The 21,651-nt window shown below is 35.1% G+C and overlaps 1 protein-coding gene across 1 annotated transcript in view; it reads right to left on the reverse strand.

Moving 5' to 3' along the window:
- The window catches only part of MALRD1 (MAM and LDL receptor class A domain containing 1), a 291,044-nt gene that overhangs the window by 91,990 nt on the left and 177,403 nt on the right, over positions 1-21,651 (reverse strand). Inside the window, exons 28-30 of the mRNA XM_074814744.1 lie at positions 19,603-19,783; positions 5,908-6,036; positions 1,161-1,322 (exon numbers count right to left, since the gene is read on the reverse strand). Coding sequence (XP_074670845.1) covers positions 1,161-1,322; positions 5,908-6,036; positions 19,603-19,783 — 472 coding nt within the window. The remainder of the gene's footprint in view (positions 1-1,160; positions 1,323-5,907; positions 6,037-19,602; positions 19,784-21,651) is intronic.

Raw genomic sequence — 21,651 nt, forward strand, 5'->3', positions numbered from 1 at the left:
AGTGGCTTCTATAAGGAATGAACACAATACTAGTGATTGGTGAGAAAAATGCAGAGCTGGTGATTGGGAGAGGGAAAGATAACAACAGATTAATCTGCGTTCTCATAAAAACATGAGTTAGCTAGAGGTTAGCAAGATGTCCTAATGTTGTTTTGTCTGGGTGCAAGATGATATTGGAAACACTAAGCTGATACTTTCATGGAGCTGCCTATAAAAATGCCTACAAAACAACAAGGTTTTCCAGAGATTGACTACAGCATAGTCAGGGTCATTGGATTGTCCCAGTCAAGATGCTGCTTAATATAAGCTCTACATATTGTGTTCACATGACCTGAGAGAAATGGATGGCTGAACTATTATTTGCACCTTTGTTTATCCAAAGGTTTTCAGCTGTTCAGCAGTGCATGGCTTCACTGTCACGGCTCTTCTGAGCAAGACCTGAGCAGTAATCATCTTAGTGACCTATGATTACTCCTGAATATATCCTCTTTTATTGTATTGAAATTTTCATATATGTTGTTCTTTAAAAGTTTTCAAATAGACCCTTAATTAATAGATTCATTGCAGACTTGGAGACAGTTACTGCATTTGTACAGTCTTGCTGTACTGCTTTAGAAAAAGGTCTGTTGTGTCCCAGATGTGATGATTAATTAGTATCTTCACATTATATTTAGCAGCTCATTGTCTAGGAAATTACTAAACAAATGCATCAAGCTGAAGTGGAGTACGAAAAATGATATAATCAGGACCACTCTGAAAAGAGCAATCTATAAAATTACAGTGCTGCTGAAGCAGTGATTAAAAAGGTTGGTAATAGGCTACTATGCCAGGCTGCTTGGTTTTGTGTTCAGACAGAACTAGAAGTTACCAGATAATATAAATGACAAGACTCAATACGTTAAAAAATTTAATATAATTTTTGCATGGTGGTTTTGTGATACATATCCTCTATTGCAGTTTTAATGTAAAAGTGAACATTTTAAATGTTTATTGAAACTGCTTTGTGAACTGCGTTAATTGCTCACTGATTTGTCTGCATATGCGATAATCTTAGCTGATCACACTGAGATTTGCTGTTAAATTGGTACTAACCTATGGATTTTTTTTTAGTCAGTGAATATTTCGTTTTCCTAAAAGTGATGTAGGACACATGCCAATACCTGGTGTATGGTCAGTATCAGGATCCATTTGTCCTGTGACAGCACTGTTGCTAATATTCCAGTCAAAATCATCACTAGGGTCTTGCGTTAATCCACATACAGTGGTCCATTCTTGATCTTGTGTTTCAAAGTTACAGCTTCCAGGAATACTTGTGTAGTAACCTGAAAATATAGCAAGAAGTAAATTATCATTCCAGCTCTTTTATGTAAAAGGCTATAATGAACGTACTGCACATGGTAATGGAAAGGATTCTGTTTGGCTAATGCTACGATTCTCTGTGTTTCATGTACTGACATAAACCATATGTGGTTGTTAGTGAAGGAAGAAGCAATTCACCCTTTGCTTCCCAAGCAGGTATAACAGTCTTAAACTTTATTAAAGACATATACCCATGTAAGTCTTAAGGACAAACTAATGACTTCATCAATTTTAGTTAGTATTCAAGGTGAATGGACAAAATGATTCCCAGCAAATTAGCTAGCACAACTGGACTCCACCTCCACAGTGGCATTTTTCATGAACATATGTTGACTCATCCTTGTGATTGTTATGCATGAAGGCAGTTTTATGATGAGAGGGAAGTTCTAGTGATTAGAACACTGACTGAATTCAGATCTTTGTTAAACTTCCCATTTCTAGATCTGCCTCTGATGTTTCAGATGACTTTGGAAAAGTAATTAATAAACAAAATTATATAAATTCCCTAGTCAAGATGAATCAAAAACCATCACAAACTCTTTTTTAGCTTCTAAAGGTCTTTTCCTTATCTATAAAACAGAGGCAACTACACAACTACTCCTGTGAGAGGACTCTGGGAAAAGGTTTCAAACTATTAAATACCAGTCAGTGATGCATTTGAGAGAGAGGTCTGACTGTGACTATTTCAGAACCTCAAATGGATTCGAGGATTTAGAGTGTGTATCTTTATCTAGAATTATTCTATAACATTAGAATACAACCATTTATGCATCACTGTCTACATATAAAGGATACAGATAAAAAGAATAGATTTAATTACTTTTTAGCAATCTGTTTTGTTTTTTTTTTCCTATTTTCTACTTTGACACTACAAGAACAAGTGATTCCATTCTTTGTAAAAATAAGCTATTATTATCATAAACCTGTTTTGTATGACCAAGATCTGCATACACTCTGTAACCCTGTGGACCTGCTTTTCTATAAGAAAGTGTCACTTCAGTTAAGTGTACAGGACAAATATTTTAAAGGAAGAATGATTTTGATCCAGTGAATAACCTATATCCCACTGAATGCTAGGAGAAGAATCTGTACCGTTCTGTAATGTACTGTACTCTTACCATGCTTCAAGGGACTGAACCGTCTCTTATGAGGTGAGGCTGAGAGAGCTGTGACTGTTCAGCCTGGAGATGAGAAGGCTCAATGGGATTTTATCAGTGTATATAAATACTTGCTGGGAGGGTGTAAAGAAGGCAAAGCCAGACTCTTCTCAGTGGTGCCTATTGCAGTGGACCCTGTTTCAAGCAGAAGGTTGAACTACAGGATCTCCAGAGGTGCCTTCCCACCTCAACCGTTCTGTGTTTGTGTTAGTGCTATTCACAGCATGGCCTTCGGGAATCATGAAAGGAACACACAAATTCACTGAGCATCCATATTGACACTGCATTACAAGCATCTTGGAAACCTAATAAAGTCTAACTCCAACACCAAACACCCTCACGTGCAGGTAGGGCAAAGAAGGGAACCCATGAATCAAAAAAAGTAGTAAAATTTTCTTGTACAGTTCTAACAAGATCAAAGTCCAAATGCATTTGGAATTTATATTATTCATAATAGATGACCTGATTTCAGGAATTTTATCCTAATATCTTAACAGTGGATTCAGATAGTAATTATGAATAGATTTTTATGAACAGTATTGACAGACTCATGTGACCTATCTGCACCTGCTGGATACTTTTTATTTTATGGGTAAATAGAGCCTATTTAGAAGCCAGCAGAAGAGAACTGTTCCATTTATCTGAAAAAATTGCTTTTATTTCAATAATTCAAGCACTCCTCTAGTTGGTTCACCAACATTGAGGTTTGCTATTAATCAAATCTGGGTATATAATTGGCTGCAACTCATGCAAATTGAAACTGCTTTCATGTGTGCTTTTTTCACCTTGGTACTTCCAGTGGGTTACTGAAAGAGAACAAAAAATTTTGCAAGATTGCCTGACTGCACTGAATGAAGCATGGAGTAAGTAATTTCTGTGAGTTTATTTAAGAAAAAAATGTCCCCCAGCCTACGTGGATACAATTCATTTCATCCAGATTCTGTTGTAAACCCTGCACAGAGGAATTGCTGCTGAGTAGATTGTGGTCCATTTACTTCTTTGGAGTTACATTGATATAAAACTATAGTAGAATGTGAAATAAGCTAGGACCTTGAGCTCAGAGAAAAGGAAAAATTGCAGACAAATGTGGCCATAACCACTTGTGATGGGGCAAGTTAGACTGTGAAGGGCTTTCTCTGTGCCTGTTCTGCTCTCTTTTGTGATTAAGCAGGTCCCATTGCATTTTCATTAAAAAATGAGATTTCCATATCTAGAAGGTGTTATGTGCCCACCACTACTGTTTGTTCCCATCTATAAGATATACACTCAGGCAAAAGTTGTGTTTATCCAAATGCAAGGCTTCATTTGTTGGAACTAAGATATAGCAGGTAGGGAAATTTTATACCTGAAGCTTATCTGGGTATTCTGTATGCCAGATTACAGTATCTCTCCTCTATTGTTAACTTGATATTTTCTCAGTTCTGCAGCAACAGCAAGACTAAAGATTGCTAAAAACATTTTGATGTAACTACAGCCTTTCCATCTATAATAAAAGGATATTTTACTCTATTTATTTAAAGTGAATATCAGTATTTATTTTTTTCTTCCCTTGGAAAACTTTTTCTGCAGTATAGCATAGATTGTGTTGCTTTGCTGTGATTCAAGATCATTTATGGCCTGAAATGTTTCCATCTATTATCTGACTAAGAAAAGAGAGTTGATGCTATCACAGTACTTCCAGACAACACAGGACAACCCCCCCCACCCCCCACCCCCCACCCCGCAGTGAAGCTACTGTAACAATATTTACAGAATAAATTGTGTTGATAGTTTTCTGAATATCTTTACAGAACTGTTTACATTGGACAGCAATTCAGATTTACTGCATCTTAGGCCTGTAAAATGTTACAAGGGTGAGTTTACAGAGTATTTTGTTGCACTTTGTCTAACTCCTGAAAAAATATGAATATTATATACAATAAATAGAGATTATCTGTTTAAAACAGATAATCTGTATTCCTTTCTTGGAATCTACTTGAAAAAAATCTAGTCTTTTAAAGTTATCGTTCAACATAGATTCATTTCTATGAATATGATTCTCAAAATTCACTGGAACGCAGAGCACCGCAGGATATAGAAGCCAGAAATAGAGACACCAGCTTCAGCGTATGTGCTTCAGAACTGTTATTTACTTTTATGAAAACAATAAAGAGGGAGAAACTCCAAGTTAAATCTCCTACAGTGACATCTTCACATGTATTCCAAGTTGTAAGTCTGTTGTCTGGTAAAACAATGTAATTTACATCACCCAGTAAAGGGTCATTATTTTTGTAACCCTGTCCAGTCAAAGCATTTAGCAACCCCATACAAGAGAAAATGCCTTTGATTTTCAAGGGAAGACCTAATATTGGTTGATTTCAATGGAGTACTTGGACTTCAACACAACGTGAGCATTGAATTGATGTATGTGATGCATTTACTTTATCTACCAAGGTTTATTTTGATCATATCCGCATTATGGCAGAATTTGGCCCTCCAGCTTGAAGATTAAGAATTAGACTGATTACTGAAATCTATATACGGACCACTTAAGCTTCCTACTTCAAAAGTCTGGTCTGAATGGTGACTGTAAATAAACAGAGACATGGACCACGAACAAGAGCAAAATGTTTTACTGCTTTTGAGCTTCAAGTCTGAACTGGAAAGTCTTGATCCAGATTTTCAAAACTGAGCTGTGTCCTTCCATCTCAAACAGCATTAGTAAAGAATACCTACAGATTTTGTCTCAGTATTCACTAGGACTGCAAAAACACAAACAGACTGGATTTTGTCCAACAGTTCTGTAATAGAGTAATAGCAAGAAAATATTTTCATAGCTCTGCAGTAGCAGCAAGAACAAAGAACAATGAAGACATAGTAGCAACACAACTCAGATCACAAAGATGGGATTAATCTGAAAGAAAAGACAGTCCTGTTTTTAAATAATCACTTATAGCAGAATCATGTCTAAATGTTACTGTACATTAATTTGCTTACTTAGCTTTTTCATTCAACATTGACAGCTCAACATGTTTTCAACTTAATAAATGAGTTTACATTTCTTCTCAGAGTTAATTTGTATTGTAACCCATGGATTTTATTCCTTAAATATGTTTTTAGTCCTTAAGATGTTTTGGTGGTTGTTTTTTTCTTTTTGTTTGTTTTGGTTTTTTTTTTTAATATTTAATCTTTGGTTTGAGTAAGTTACACTTTTGCAACTAAATCAAACTTAAGTACTTTTTGCAACAAATGTCTGAGGATCTGAAAATGTCAGACCTTCTGTGTTGGGGGAGCAGGCAACCTGCTTGTAATTATCTTCTGGGGAGCTCTGTGAATTCAGCTAAGCTATGCTACAGAATTTAAAGTTACAATTTTAACTGGAGATTACATTAATAGACAAAGAGATACTTACTGCAGTCAGCTTCATCTGATAGGTCTTCACAGTCTGGTTTATAGTCACAGATGAAATGAGACTCTATGCAATTCTTTCTCCCACACACAAAATCAGTGAGGGCAGGGCATTCCCTGGGATTTTCTCCAACTGAAACCAACAGGACATTTAAATCAATATTGTAATTAAATCAAAGGATGCTCTTTTTCATTTGTTTAGCCATTATACACCATGACTTCAGAGATTTACTGCTTCCAACAGATGGTATTTGGTCTCATTCTTTTAACTGTGCATTATGTGTGTCTAGACTAGTGTATTGGCCTTTCCCAAAACTTCCAGGGTGGGATGTTTTGCCTGGAAGAAAATTCAGTTCATCATCAACATGACTGTTTCCCCAGTGTATTTGTTGTGCACATTCTATAAAAAAGATTTCTGTGAGTTTTTGAAATGTAGACAGGCTAAAGGCTTTATGTGCTCATAATTACAGGACATAATTTGGAAAACAGAAACATTTTAAACTGAAAAAAAATGACTGTTATACAATATTTGTGTAATGCATAGAATTTTAAAGTCTTTATATGACATTTAACTTTTTTTGAAGAGTTTAGAGAAACTTCTCCTCTGAGTGTGTGAACTGCCCAGAAATTCCTTTTATGGTATTTAATATAAGGACCTATTTTACTACAATTTTTGATGATCTCTGAAAGTGAGTGAAAATCATTTCGTAAAATGAGAGCAACTTACTAACTTGCACAAAAAGTGCTAGGGCCAAAGACAGAGTGCTGAGATTCAGCCATCTCTGAACTGTCAGATTATAAAGAAACTTACATAAATTATTTTTTAGTTCAGTGCACTGGGTGCATGATTTCAGTTAGCACTAATTGAAACAGTTCTGATAATCCCAGATGTAACATTTCAGATGCACTCCTGTTAGCCTAAGATTGTTTTTCACTCTAGAGCTCCAAGTTATGCAATAAAGACCTTTAGGAGAATGTGTTTTGACTCCATTGTAATACATTTTATATTTTCCTTCAAACATGACTAAAATGTGACACGTCATTAAACGCAGTGTGGACAGAACACCTTGATATTTACCTTTGTGCAGGCCCATATTTCCAGAAGGGGAAGTTATTGCTGTCAGGGTATTAATCTCCTCAAACAGAGGTACTTACTGAGTTTTACAGACTGAGGAACTACATTCACATTGAAGCAAAATAGGAAAGGAGAACTAAATTTTTGGTTTAGTTTAAACATGCACAAAAGGTAATATTAAATAGAGAAACAACACAGCATTAAAATGTAATTCAAATATTTAGAATGGATAGTTCAAAAAAAATTCAGTGATAAGGTTGGTTACGTGCAGGACCTGTCTTAAATTTTCAGTTTTGAAATACGTACGTCCCTGAGCATTCATATAAATAAAATCTAGTTTCAAATTGATATCTGTCTTGTTGTTCTGGTTTTTAATTTTACACTGTCAATTTGGTCTGGCTAGGTGTCAGGGAATCCACAGGCAACAGCCTTGCCATGGATGCCTTAAATACAGGAAAAGCTATGGCTGCTTTTTACAGAGAATCTGTGTGGCAGAGAGCCCTTAGTAGAGTGGGCTCTTGAGAAAAAATTGACTGAAGCATTTGTGATGGTTAAGGCAGTTTTCACGCCTCTCCCAAATGATGTGATAAAACTTGATTGAAAGTACATTAATATAGTTTATCCTAAATTCTGGAAAATGACAGACTCACAGAATAGTTGAGATTGGCAGGGACCTCTCAAGATCATCTAGTCCAAACCCCTGCTCTATTACAGCAGGTTGTGCAGGACCATGTCCAGTTGGGTTTTGAACATATCCACAGATGGAGACTCAACAGCCTCTCTGTACAACCTGTGCTTGTGTTTGACCACAGTAAATTGGTAGTAAATTTCTTGTATTCAGATGGAATTTCCTTTTTTTTTTTTTTTTTTAATATGTGCCCATTGTGTTCTGTCTTTTCAGTGGGCACTTCTGAGAAGAGTCTGACTCCCTCATCTCAATTCCATTCCATGTACTGGAAATGATGCACTGGAAAATTAAGTGACTTCCATAAGCCACTCAATGGCTTCAATAACGACAGAAATTATTTAATGGTAGAGCCATTAGGGTACAATAATTTTCACATCTTATTTCACTGCACATGAAAGAGGTACATTATCACCATCCAGGGGAATGACATTTGGAAATCCATGGCATTGTGACTGATCATATACGTCACCTTTACCTCCTTTCACCTTTAATCAAGACAATGTTATGTTATTCTATCATTTATATTTAGCACTTAATACTAATTACAGTTCTTCTTTTTTAATAAGCTACTTAATAGTACTTCAAGCATACCAGAAATGAGCATTTATGAATATCATTCATTTCTTAGCTTATCTTAAAATAAAACATGTGATCCATACACAGTCTAATGAAAACTTTTATCTCAACAGATGTGAATGCTATAAAGTCCAAACACAGAGTGACGTCTGTGAATTTTACACTTTTGGAGCAAGACTTTGTTTATAAGTCATTTTTAGGGATACCAGGTTATATTTACGATAATGATGGAGATTCTGCCACAGCCTTTGGCAGAGATAAAAATACAATTCCTCTCAGAATTAACGTACCAGTATTAGCATAGCATAGCCAAGCTAAATATTCTAAACTCCTGTTCAGAATTGTGGCAATAAAAATCAACTTTCCAGAGTACACACATTCTGACCAAAACTCCTTCACCAGCTAAAAGCTAAATCAAACCAAGAAACACATTGAGTTTTAACCACAAAATACCACTTCAGCATCAACAACACTGATAACTAAACAGAGGTGCAGACACAGAAGTTGCAACTTAGAAGTTTCATTTTACCAGACATTCTTTAAATATAATATAAAAATTCTATTTAATTAGAAAAATGTATTGAAGATTATATTTGAAAATATATTCTCAATTCTGAGGGTTGAGTGCCAATTTAATGAAAAAAACAGGTTAGGAAACACTTTGAACAAAGTAAAAGAGAGGACATACAAAATATTATCTTGCCCATTTCTAATTTTGTCATTAAAATTACAGAGTTACCAAAATCTGAGTTTGTCTATCAGTACTGAATTTGGAGAATGATGTTTCCAAGAACAGTATTCAAATCTCCCTCTGGGGAGTTACAGTAGAAAGCAAAATGATGTTTCATAATGGACAGCTTAAGATATGTTTGAAGTTGACATTTTAAATAAAATGAGGAATTTTCATTATATCTTATTTCAGAGCATATGTTGGTTGTGTGGGACTGCATATAAAAATATATAGCTTTTGACTGATCATGTTCCTCAGTTGTACTTTGATCACCAGTAAGTAGAAAGATAACATGTATTGGATAATGGTTGATTATATATAGCATGTAATATTATTTATATATTTTTCCTAATAGTTTCTCTCACAACATTCCATGAAAATACAAACATACAGAAAAACTATTCTAAGCAGAAAAAATGAGAGAAAATATGGCAAATTTTCTTTCTCGCCTCTTTCTTCTAACAACAGCTCAAGAAACTTATAAGAAAAAAAAATAATATACTGTTGAATACATTCCAAACAAATTAGGACAAAAATTATAATTAAAAAACAAAAATCAGTTGTACTTTGCTCACTGAAGTTATCTTTGAGAAGCTACAACATTAAATTGGATCACTGAGCTACAACAAGCAAAAGAATGAGCTGATTCCATGTATGAAAATGTCAGAGATGAAAAACTGAAATATCCAATACACAAATGTGGATATATCACACAATGGAAAGGAAGGAATTACAGGGAATTAAATGTTTTTGTTAAGTACTAAGCTTATTTATGAACATGCTATGAAAATTCCGAAGAGAGCTAAGATATCCAAAAGCAATAGAAAACATTTCAATATAAGAAAACTATTGACCAGAAAGAAACTTGCTTTTAATGAAAAAGCCATAATGTTCATTTTTGGCCTGACCTTCTTCCAAATCTTTGGTTTAGCCACTATCCTGAACAGTCCACTGTTTGCTTAGTTCCACACATAACTGTACATCATGGAAAATATCCATACAGTAATGGAGTGTTAGTCTACAGGCATAGCATGAGTAGTAAAGGAACAACATAGAGCCATAAAAATTAGGGGTAGTACTCATTTTTTTAATGAGAACTGATGCTCCAACAATATTTATTAATTTCCAGCACCCTTGCACATTTCTTGGGTAAGTTACTTTTGTTTTTCATTATGCTTTGCTCTCTTTTCTCCTACAATTATTCAGTCTATAAACTTGTGGGGTCTGAAGACTATGCATATATGCTGCAAATCAAAAAGACACAAAAAGAGAATATATGCAACAAAAAAACCCACCCCAAAACAAAATAATATAGAATATAAAACAGAAAACCACAAAGAATTTCATAGTTTATGATAACAACTGAGCTTTAGATCAGCATAGAAATGACTAGATTAACAAGAATCAGTGGAGCAATTAAACTATTGATTTTCTTCTGGATCAAAGTTGACAGGCCACAGCACATATCTTGTAAACCACCTTTTTTTTTGCCTTACAGTAAATACTTGGGGATAAGTTTCTCATAAATTAAAAAAAAATTAAAACAATTATTATGGCGTAGCAAAATGCTAATGGTTTATTGTACCCATTTGTTTGGTTTCCCCTTGAACTGCAGCATTTCCTGAAAACCATGACACCACAAGAAACTAGCACAGGACATATTTTAAATAAAATAGTAACTACTGACTACATGTTATGCAAATCCCTACGCCAAATGAAATGTCAGTACTTAAAAAGGAAAAGAAAAACACAAGATATCACTTTTCAATTAAGTGCATTTTGAATTGATGTAGCAGACAGTCATATAATCTTCTAAGTAGTTTTTAAGAGACCAATAGAACTGGCTTGGCTTTTGGATCATGAAACCCTACAAAAGAAGTGTGTTAATGGTGGTTGCCATCGAACTTGCCTTTGCATGCTCATTTCTACATATTTTGTTCTTCACAATGCAATTCTCAGAATACCAGCAAAGATCTTTCCTAGTAAGAATACCTGTGTGTGTTTGTATACACATAGAAAACAAGCAAGACACAGATGCACCTCGTGCATACGACAAATAAATTGTGACTCTACTGTGGATACATCACAAGCTGTGTATTTATATCAGTATATGTTATCTATGGAAGACTAGCCCATATAGTACTCACAGAATTTATAGAAATGACAAGATTAATTTGAAGATCACTGATAAATACAACACTATTAACCTGGATGCTTTGTTTCAGTCACCAGTTACTTGACTATGAAAGAACTCATGAAAACGGTCTTCTTTCCTTTAAGTTTGTTACTAGAGGACAACATTGGGCCAGTGACTGTTTTTTCTGACTCTCTGAGTACAAGAGCTTTCTTTTAACAAGGCTTTGTAAGATAAAAATATTCCTGTGATATCCATTACATCTAAAATTATGGAAAGAACCAGACAGGCCAAATATCAGCTTTACAAGCTATAGATCTTTATTGTCTGAAACAAAATGGATAACTGTAAAAATTTTTTTTGTTTGATAGATACCAGTAAGCTTCATAGATTGTCTGTTAGGTTGACACAATAAATGTTGCTCCTATTTAAAATATTTATCGTGAAAGAACTGAATGATCATACAGCCAAAAAGAAGAGATGTTCTTGCTGTGTTGCATTACAACACTTAAGACTTACATAGGTTGTCAGAGGTTATGTTTGGCCAGTGCTACATGCTTGTGAAAGGCATAGAGTGAATCCCAAGTTATTACAGTTGCTAAAGGCTGCAGTGAACAAGACCTTGAGCTGTTTTGAAAAGCAACATGTAACTCAAGGTCAAGTACACTGAGCTGCTGTTTGCCAAAGGTCTCATCTCTGCTCTCCAAGAGGAATGCATGCACTCTCAACAGTACAACGCCACCATGTCAACAGTATGAAACGAAACATGCAATGTATATTAAAGGGAAATGAGACTTTTTCACCCCCTATTTGTCTTTTTAGAAATTAAGATCCTTTCTGAGTAGAAATGTTTTCAAATTACAGTTGAAAATTCACCTCTTTCTATTATTTGTCGTTTAAATTGTGTCATATAGTGAGAGTACTTATATCACTTCCCTCCCTTCTCCCACAATACTTGAGATATAGGAAAAATTGAAGATAAAAAAATTTAAAATGTTTTGTTGAAAATATTATTCAGTGAAAGGAACTTTATTTTCCAAGTTTCACTCTTTGTTTAAATTAAAATATATGAAATACAAGCTCCTAGAAGGTTTCATTAGATCTGGAACTCAACTGTACTGAGTATTCTGAAGTTCAGAAATGATGAAGCACAATTTGCATCAGGCTTTTCATTTGCTTACCCCAATTGTTTGGTACCCTTTTCTACATGACTTTTTATAGAACATTAAAGCTCTGTTAGCAAACTCATCAATAATGTTTCTGTCATGGATGACCTTGGCAATCTTTTGCCAGGAAAACTACATGAAAAGTTTCTACTCATGCAAGCTAGATATAATTTCAAATAAGGTTCTTTTGTAATTCAAAAACCATTGGGAATTCTCCTTGCAGAATGTTTCATTTAAAAGGCCAGATTTAATTCAAAGATATGCATTGGCTCAACATATACAGAAGATCTAACAAATTATATTGACTCTTAGGAGAGAATTTCACCTGTAGATACAAAAGTCTGCCAATGGACTTCCTAAAGATACGCAAAGCAAGTAGTATGATAGTGCATCAGGCCACCAAATAAACTGGAAGAATAGAAAATTCATCCATAGTTCTGGAAATGTACAACTGGCTCTGGCTCAAGCAATACAAAAGATAAGAAAAATTCTCTTCAACTTCTAGTGCTGTTGTCATGGTGTATATAAACCCACGCCAGGCAAGGACAGAAGATTTTATGTTTGATTAAGACTGAAAGACCAACCCTGGCGTAGTGTATCAGCAGGATAAGGGGTTCATGCTCACAGTACCCTCATATAGGGAGCTGCCATATTTGGCTTAATAGTAAAGACACTAGGGAGAAGCACTGAGGACTGAGCAATGAGTGAGGATCTGGTGTTCTAGGCTTTATTTCTGCAGCCTGCAAGCGGTAAAATATAGGGAGAAGAGGGCATTCGGGATGTTCCGTGGAAGGCAGCTGTGGCTTTCACGTTTCCAGAATAGAGATTATTTTGTGCCTAGAACCAAATTGTGCATCATCTGTACCCTCTGTTGAGTGTAATGAGATCTGAGTTCAGTAAGATTTTCATTTAAAAAGTATAAAGCACATTCGTGTTAATGTATGTTACAGTAACACAAATTAAGTTAAAGTTACTAAAAATTACTAGACCTCTCTAAATGAGCTTTCTTCCTCTACAGTGAAACGGATTCAATAGATACTGACAATTTGTAAATTGACAGCTCAAAGAATAATGTCCTTCTGAAGGCAAAATCCAAACATTAGACTAACAAATAAGAATTTTATCATTAATTTCAGCACATTTACTGAGAAGTTTTAGACAGGTGATGCAATTCCAGTGTTCCATGTCAGAATACCCTGACATTGACCTATTTATAGAAACAGGTACAAAACAGCATAAAACATTAAAATATTTTGAAGAGGAAAAAAAAGAAAAATATCAAAAAAAACAGGTAACTGGACATACTTTCTGGCTGAATACAAATGTATAACTTGAGTGACTAAATCAGCTCCAGCAGCTTTCTCTGCCTGAATTCCCTTCACTATCACTTCAGGGCCACGTTTGTACTTAATATTTCTGTTATAAGAGTTTGAACTTTTCTCAAGTGTTTGAGCAGAAGAACCTAAATTCTCAACTAAATGTAAAGCTTTGCATGATACATAGCTGAGGATTCAAAGAAAACACTGGCTTATTTTAAAAATGAAAAAGTTGGCCTACGCACCCAAACACTAGGATGTTTTAGTTGTTTTCTCTCTGATCTGCAAAGCTAGGATGGAATTCTAATGAGAAAGTATTTCTCTGCTGAGACTTTAAAAGCTTCTTGTTTACGGGAGCATGGAAGCAAAGTTGTTCAAAGGATTGAAGTACCTTCACCTATGGTCTTTGCCATAAACTGTAGATGGGGAGGAATACAAATATATGAGGAGAAAGGGAAAGAAAAAGTTTATCACCATGCAAAGCAAGCTTTATTATATTTTAAAGAAAATTTCTGTTCAGCTCAATTTGGTAAATCAATAGCAGTACTGTGGCATTTTGATTTTGATTTCTTTTAAAAACTAAATATAGTTTTAAGACCACTTCGAGTATGACTGAATGTGTATCCTATTTACCTTAAACATGAGGAAAAAAGCTTGTGAAGTCTGATCCCAAACAGGCAGCCACAAAGATCACTGGAGCTGTAATGGCTCTTTCTTCTTCCTGGACTTTTATCACACTGAATTGCCAGACCATGGAAAAATATATAAATCAACTAAATAATTCACTATTCTAGAATTTTCTGTTTATTTTTAATTTAGAGTTATAGTTCACTTATTTTCATTTATCTTTCACTGTTGTTTTGTTCAGGTGGTGCCTTGGGATGCCAAAATCGGTGTGTATGATATGGCTGAGTAAGGTATATGTCCATGCTTACAGTCTGTGTTTTATATCTGGAGTACAAGATTCCTTTAAAATTACAGATGTATGAAATTCAGACTACTGACAACAGCATGTCTGACGAGTTGTGTTCTTGATTCACCATTATATGACAGTGAGAGATCAGTTGGGAAAACAAATCAATAATTCTTGAAGTGCTCTTTAAGGTTACCAGACCACAGTTTATTTCTGACAGGATATTTAGAAGATGTTATCATAAAAATAAGTGTCAGAAGTCTCAAAAATAAAATTATCTTTAGGGATTATTCTGTACAATACTCATAGGTATTTTACCTTTTATTAAGGCAAAATTGCAGACATTTTTTTCTAGCCTGCAAATAACCTCATGCATGGTCAAAGTCAATTATTAAAAGGCTCAAGAGCTGACCACTCTAAACTCAATTCAGGTCACATAGGATAGTCTGTCACTAAAGTTGTATAAAGAATTATTTTACAAGAAGGTAAAAAAAAATTTCAAATGTAATTAATCAAGAAATTAATTTAATATTAAGAACAATCTTTCTCTGACTGTTATGTCACTTCACTATTTTTCACATTTTTCAATTAAACCTGCAAAATAAAAAGATATCAGATTTGGAATTTAAATTATTTTTGCTATCAAAACATAATTCACCCTCTCACAACCAACTGATAAGACTTTTTTAACCTTCTTTTTTCTACATCTGACAATATTTCCAAGACCTCTCACATTTCCAATAAATCCACAGCTGCTTCTTGACCTTCACTTCCATTGAAATTAGTGAGACCTGAGGGAAATGAACCTTGCAGGATAGCTTCCCCCTAGAAGCACAGATCATAATAAATAAAGTTACCTGTAGTATTCTATTGATATAGAAGCTTGTAACTAATTAATTTTTAAAAGAAAGTAGTGAAAAGATTCTCTTTTGTCAGTTGAAAATCCTCATATCACATGGGCTATGTAAATCACAGCTATGTAAGCGAAGAGCAAAGAAATGTGCAGAGCTAATCCATCTCCACGCATATTCCCTTATGCTGTGTACAGCTTCTTTGTATAACACATTGTATGCAAGCAAGCTGAAGGAAAACACATGTACAATAAGTCTTCGGATTTATTAAATTCTACTATAACCATGGAATATTACCATAGCACATAAAAGCAGTTCTAATATTCATGGCAAAAATCCTCACACAGACTGTCTTTTTCTTCCTTCTTCACTCTCTCCACTTGAGTACATTATTTCTGCAAAGAGGCAATTATTTTATTGTGTTGACGGTGAACCACAATCCAGGAATACCATTCAGCAGCTTCCAAAAAGACAGTCTGTGAGGAGGAGACTATCCCAACATATATGAAAGCTCCAGAACTGCTCTCACATTCATCTCCACCACTACATGACATCTGCTGGGAGGAAGCTAAGCATTCAATTTTTTCCCATGCAATTTAAGGCTTTCTCATTTCCATTCTTTTCTGCTTATTTCAAACCTGTTATTCAAGTTTTAATTATCTTCAATTATCCCCTAGGTTTTTTTGTGCATGGTCTATTCCTCTGTTTATGTAATTACCATGGCCAGAATATCCATAATATTATATAAGATTTTAGTTTAACCTTATAAATCCCAGTGGGAAATACAGACCTTCCAGAGGTCCCCCCGAGGACCTTCACTGTGTGTCTAGGTCAGCAATTCTACAGCTACAAACACAGTACATGAATAAGTGTTGTAAATCAAGTCATTTTGTTGAGAAGAAACCCCTGACCCCTTCTGGTTTGTATGCTACTCTTCTCCTTGAGTTTGGCCACAGTAAGATTGTGTTTGTTGTCTTTTAGCTTTGTTACAACAGACGCAATAAAACTGTGAACCCTGTGCTGCAAAAAACAATTTAGACATGACATGCTTTTCCTATCCCGAATGCCCCAGGCTTGGGTCAGATGGGAAATGTTATTTTTGAGAATCTGGCAAAATGTATTTTGTTCGTTTGTTCTACAAAGGTAAAGAATCAATAACAACAAGAATGAAAAAGGTCAGACCAGCCTCCTTCATGTCATCATGCCAACAAGAAGGTCAGCATACCAAAAGTCTAGAGAAAATTAAGCAAGAAGATATCAACTTGTGGAGTAGAAGGCAAAAAAATCATACACAGAGCTGATATGAAAGATGCTAAAGACAATGCAATGTTTCCCTCTTGACTTTAGTTTAAGCATAAATATCATTGTAGAGACAGGAAAGTCATGGGGGAGGAGAGTGGGTTGGTTTTTGGTTTTTTGTTTGATTGGTCTGTTTTTTTACAGATGTGCATTTGCATACATGCACACACATACAGTTAAAAAGCAAATATATGACAGGTCTCTAATACTGCTGAAAACTAAAGACAGAAGCATAAACATATCCCAATAGTATACACCCATAAGATACATACACCTAAACTTTAATGAAAACCCTGCTGTGCCTAGCATACATTAACAGAGATACTGTAAAGTGAATGTATCCTGACTATATAAAGACTGTACCTTATTACAGTGCAAAAATATCCACCATGCAATTCAATCTTTAAAAAATTTGTATTTGTATTTTATACTGAGCTTCAACGGTGTACTTCAAACTTGTAAGAGAAAAGCCTCCTATGAATCATCCATCTTTATAAACAATAATTATTGGTAAAATGCACAGGAATATTACTATGCCAAAGCTGTAAGTATGTGAAAGTAGTCAGAGCACATGGTGCAAATTCTTTCCCAACAGAGCCTCTTGCTGAAGCAGTGCTGCAAACCAAATAGTTGCTATATAGTAATAAACCCAAGTTATTTAATGAACTGTTTCACTGCAAAGGTATTTTAATGTAAGATTGGTTATAAAACATTATTGACATTCAGATTTGTGCGGTCATAGACTAAACCCAATGTAAATTTCAGCAATCTTAGCATTTTAAAGAATTTAAGATCCTTCATATGTCAGCTTTCCAACTCCCTGTTGAAACAATTTCCTTCCTTGCAACGACAACTCTGTGGAGCATTTCCAGTTATGTTTATATAATGTCTATCTTCAGGTTATTATAAAACATGTGAATTTAAGAGTAGGCAGAAATATTTGTATGTTATATGAAGATATGTTGATACCATCTTTATGAACTTAACAGGGAGTTTTCTTCTTCCTTAGAAAAATATATCCTGCTATTTTATATGCTGAATATCTTCATGAATCTGACTGTGAAATGGTGTCTAAATTGTTGTAGCCCAAAAATGGGACAAAATCTCAGAAATGTTGTTTAACTAGACCCCACTGTATGAATTAATACGTCTGAGCACAACTTGGAAACAAATTGCACGAGCGATCAGCATCCTCTTTGTTATTCAAGATTGACCTCCAATCTCCTACCAGGGCATCCTTATCCATCTACCTTTGTCCGCTAGAGAATAACCACATGCATAGCAACGGGTGCAATGGAACATTTAGAAAAAGCACAAGGGAATCACTAGCATTCATGTGCCTGGAAGAACTTTTACAGATACATCTGCCTTAGAGTTTTATTAAAGTGCAGTTCTGAAGTAGATCCCAAGTTGTAGCCAGTTTTCATTCTTTGATTTATACCACAAAGCAACTCCTGAATGCAAACTCTACATTTTTTAGATGAAACTAGATCTAAAAATGCTCTTCAGAAGTGCACTTTCCATGCTCCAACTGATAATGGGCATCCAGACCATGGCAGGAGAGTAAAGCTTGCCTAGATAACTTCCCCAAAACTCACACAGTCTTAATATGTGGCATCAGTAATGATTGCCTCACTCAACAAATACACTTATATTATGTCAACTGTTTCCTACCAGGGATGAAGAGCACATCCTTTCTTGATGGAAGTCATGTTCCACCCACTTTGTATCTTTTTTTTTTTTTTTTTTAAAAAGCAAACTCAGCTCCTATTTTAGCCTATGTCCACAAAAAGATCAATTAAATAGAGTGAGTATCCTGTGAAGAAGTCAAAGTTTTTCTTTAATTTGCTGGCCTTAACACTTGAACTGAACTGGAAAAAGGAATAGTGACAGGGATTAATTTGTAGTCTGTGCTGATTTTGGCTGGGATAGAGTTAATTTTCTTCATAATAGCTGGTATGGGGCTATGTTTTGAATTTGTCCTGAAAACAGTGCTGATAATGCAGAGATGTTTTCGTTATTGCTGAGTAGTGCTTACACAGTGTCAAGATCTTTTCTACTTCTCACCCCACACCACCAGTGAGTAGGCTGGGGGTACACAAGAAGATGGGAGGGGACACAGCTAGGACAGCTGACCTCAACTGACCAAAGGGATATTCCATACCATATGATATCATGATCAGCATTTAATGCTGGGGGAAGAAGAAGGAAGGAGGGGACATTCGGAGTGATGGTGTTTGTCTTCCCAAGTAACCTTTACACATGATGGAGCCCTGCTTTCCTGGAGATGGCTGAACACCTTGTTTTGCTTTGCTTGTGTGCGTGGCTTTTGCTTTACCTTGGGATGCCAAAATCAGTGCGTATGATATGGCCGAGTAAGGCATATGTCCATGCTAAACTGTCTTTATCTGAACCCACATGTTTTCTCACTTTTACTCTTCCGATTCTCTCCCCCATCCCACCAGGGTGGGGAGTGAGCAAGTGGTTGTGTGGCGCTTAGTTGCTGGCTGGGATTAAACCATGACATAGTCTCAACTCATTTTTATGACAAGAGCCTTTACGATAAAGCAGGGAGACCACAGGCTTCACTTGATATAATCTGACATAATTTTTATAAAGCGATTATACACAACATCAGAGATTGAATAATTTACTAGTGAAATAAAGAAGGAAAGTTATTACTCAAAATTGAAAAAATTAAGGAAACAAAACCTCTAGCATTTCTTAGATTTGTCTGCAATAATTTAGTGTGAGAATGCTGCACTAATACAAGACTTTCTATATGAGTAGAAAATATTGACGTTAGAAGAGTGGAAACAACGTATTCTTAACTGATTTTATGAACAGTGACATTATGATGAAAAGAGTAAAACCATAATGTATTTAAAAACAAGCAAGAACATCCTACATCTCCTTTAGCATCCCTCTAGAAACTTCCCTCTTGAACTTACTTGTGGTGCAGTTGTTGAACTCTATGTCATCGATTGCTGCTCCTCCTCCTAGGTCTCTGGTACGAATGCCTTCAAAGATAACTTCAAAATTCCTCAGTTTCCCCAAGTGTAACTCGACTTTGTTCCACTCATCACCATGGCTTCCTGATTCACTCCATATTTTCACAATCCCATCATCAGTCTGAAGTTTGAATAAATTGTATATAGTAAGATACATGTAAGTATGGATTATCAAATACCAGTTTTTTTTAAAAAAACCCAAACAAACAGAGAGAAGACTGGAAGACACCCTTCAATTTTTTCAAGAAATGGTAAACATATGCTTTGCTACGATAATAGAAGTAGTGAGATGAGATGATTATCATACAAATCACAAAAACATCAATAGTAGATGGAGTCTCAGTACAGAAATTACTATGTGTATGATTGAACTCCAAAACAGTCCATTTTGGTAGAGTTGTATTTAATTTTATATAATACCGAGATTCATTCTTTGTGTTTGGAATATATTACTGATGCAAGATTAGTCTACCATTTTAAAATTAGGGTGTCAGATAGGTATAATCTTTAAAAAGTTGTGACAATTTTAATACAAGGGAGGAAAAACTAATAAATATAAGATAATCGTATGTTTATTATGGTTTATTTGAAGGTAAATATGAGTATTCTGACTTTCAAATATGCTAATATGTTTTAAAGCTTTTCTTTAAAAGTCCAATCATATCACCTAACTGGTGAGTCAGCAGCAAACAACATGTGTCATTTTTTAATAGTAGTGTTAGAATGCAGATGCACCAGTTTCATTTGCTGTGAATGGATGATACACATATATGATGCCACCGAAAGTAAATATTTGCAGAAGTTTTGTATATGTTCAAATTTATTTTTTTTATGACTATGTAACTAATCATAGAAATTGTAAATGAGAAAGTTTTTGCTAGTCTTTTCTTATCAAAACCCACAGTTAATAAAAACACTGTGCAATGCATCAAACAGCTAAATGTAATGCATAACAAAGATTCTAAGAAAGTAGTACATACACGAGCAAAATCTAAGGAAAATAGAGGTGATGGTAAAAATAGGCAGGGAAGGAAATTAATTACATTTCTTTATACATGATGAACCTGTTAGATCAGATTTATGTTAATGAGATTGTGTTATGCATATTTATGATGAGAAAATGAATCTTGGTGCTTTAGATATTGTATTCTGAATAGGAAAGTGCAGCCAAGCATGCACAAAAGTATTATATTAGTTGTTTCTGAAGCAGGGAACTCACAGAATTGTTGATATATTTTAGAAGGAGGTCTTTAGACCTACCAAAACATAGAGATACTGAAGCATGGCTTCACAATGCTCTTCTGGAACATCATCATTAACTGTAAAGCAGTTAGTTGAAAACAGTGACAACTTTACTTTAAATTGCTAAATAGGAAAGAAAACACAGGGAAGTGTCACCATAACTGCATATAAAGTCATAGATATTCAGCTGAACATGTCTATTGCTACACACTACTAGTGGTGTTGTACCAGTGGTGATAGCAGCCTTTTATGTCACGAATCATAGAATCATAGATTCTCTCAAGTTGGAAGGGACACATGAGGATCATCAAATCCAACTCCCTGCTCCTCGCAGGACCACCTAAAACTAAACCATATGACTAAGCCCAGAAGCTCCTTGAACTCTGACAGGCTTTGTGCCGTGACCGACCACCCTCTCAGTGAAGAAGCCCCTTTCAGGCCCATAATCAATGCAATTAAGGGGGACTGGAATCAGAACGAGTGCAAGACCCTTTCTAAAACTTCCACTTACATTTCAACCTGGAAACACAGTGTAGAGAACTCTATACTAACACTGAGCTCAAAAAGAGTAGATATGGTAATCGAAGCTGATTTTAAGAGTGGTTAGACAGTTTGGCAAATCTGTCTTAACTTTACTCATTCCTGTTCATCAAATATTTAGTCAACAATTTAACTTAATTATTTCAGAAACTAGACAATATCTATTCCATCAATTCTGATATTTTTGCATAACCTCCAGAAGAGTGT

The sequence above is a fragment of the Strix aluco genome, chromosome 1, assembly GCF_031877795.1.
Source record: "Strix aluco isolate bStrAlu1 chromosome 1, bStrAlu1.hap1, whole genome shotgun sequence".
NCBI classification, from domain to species: domain Eukaryota; kingdom Metazoa; phylum Chordata; class Aves; order Strigiformes; family Strigidae; genus Strix; species Strix aluco.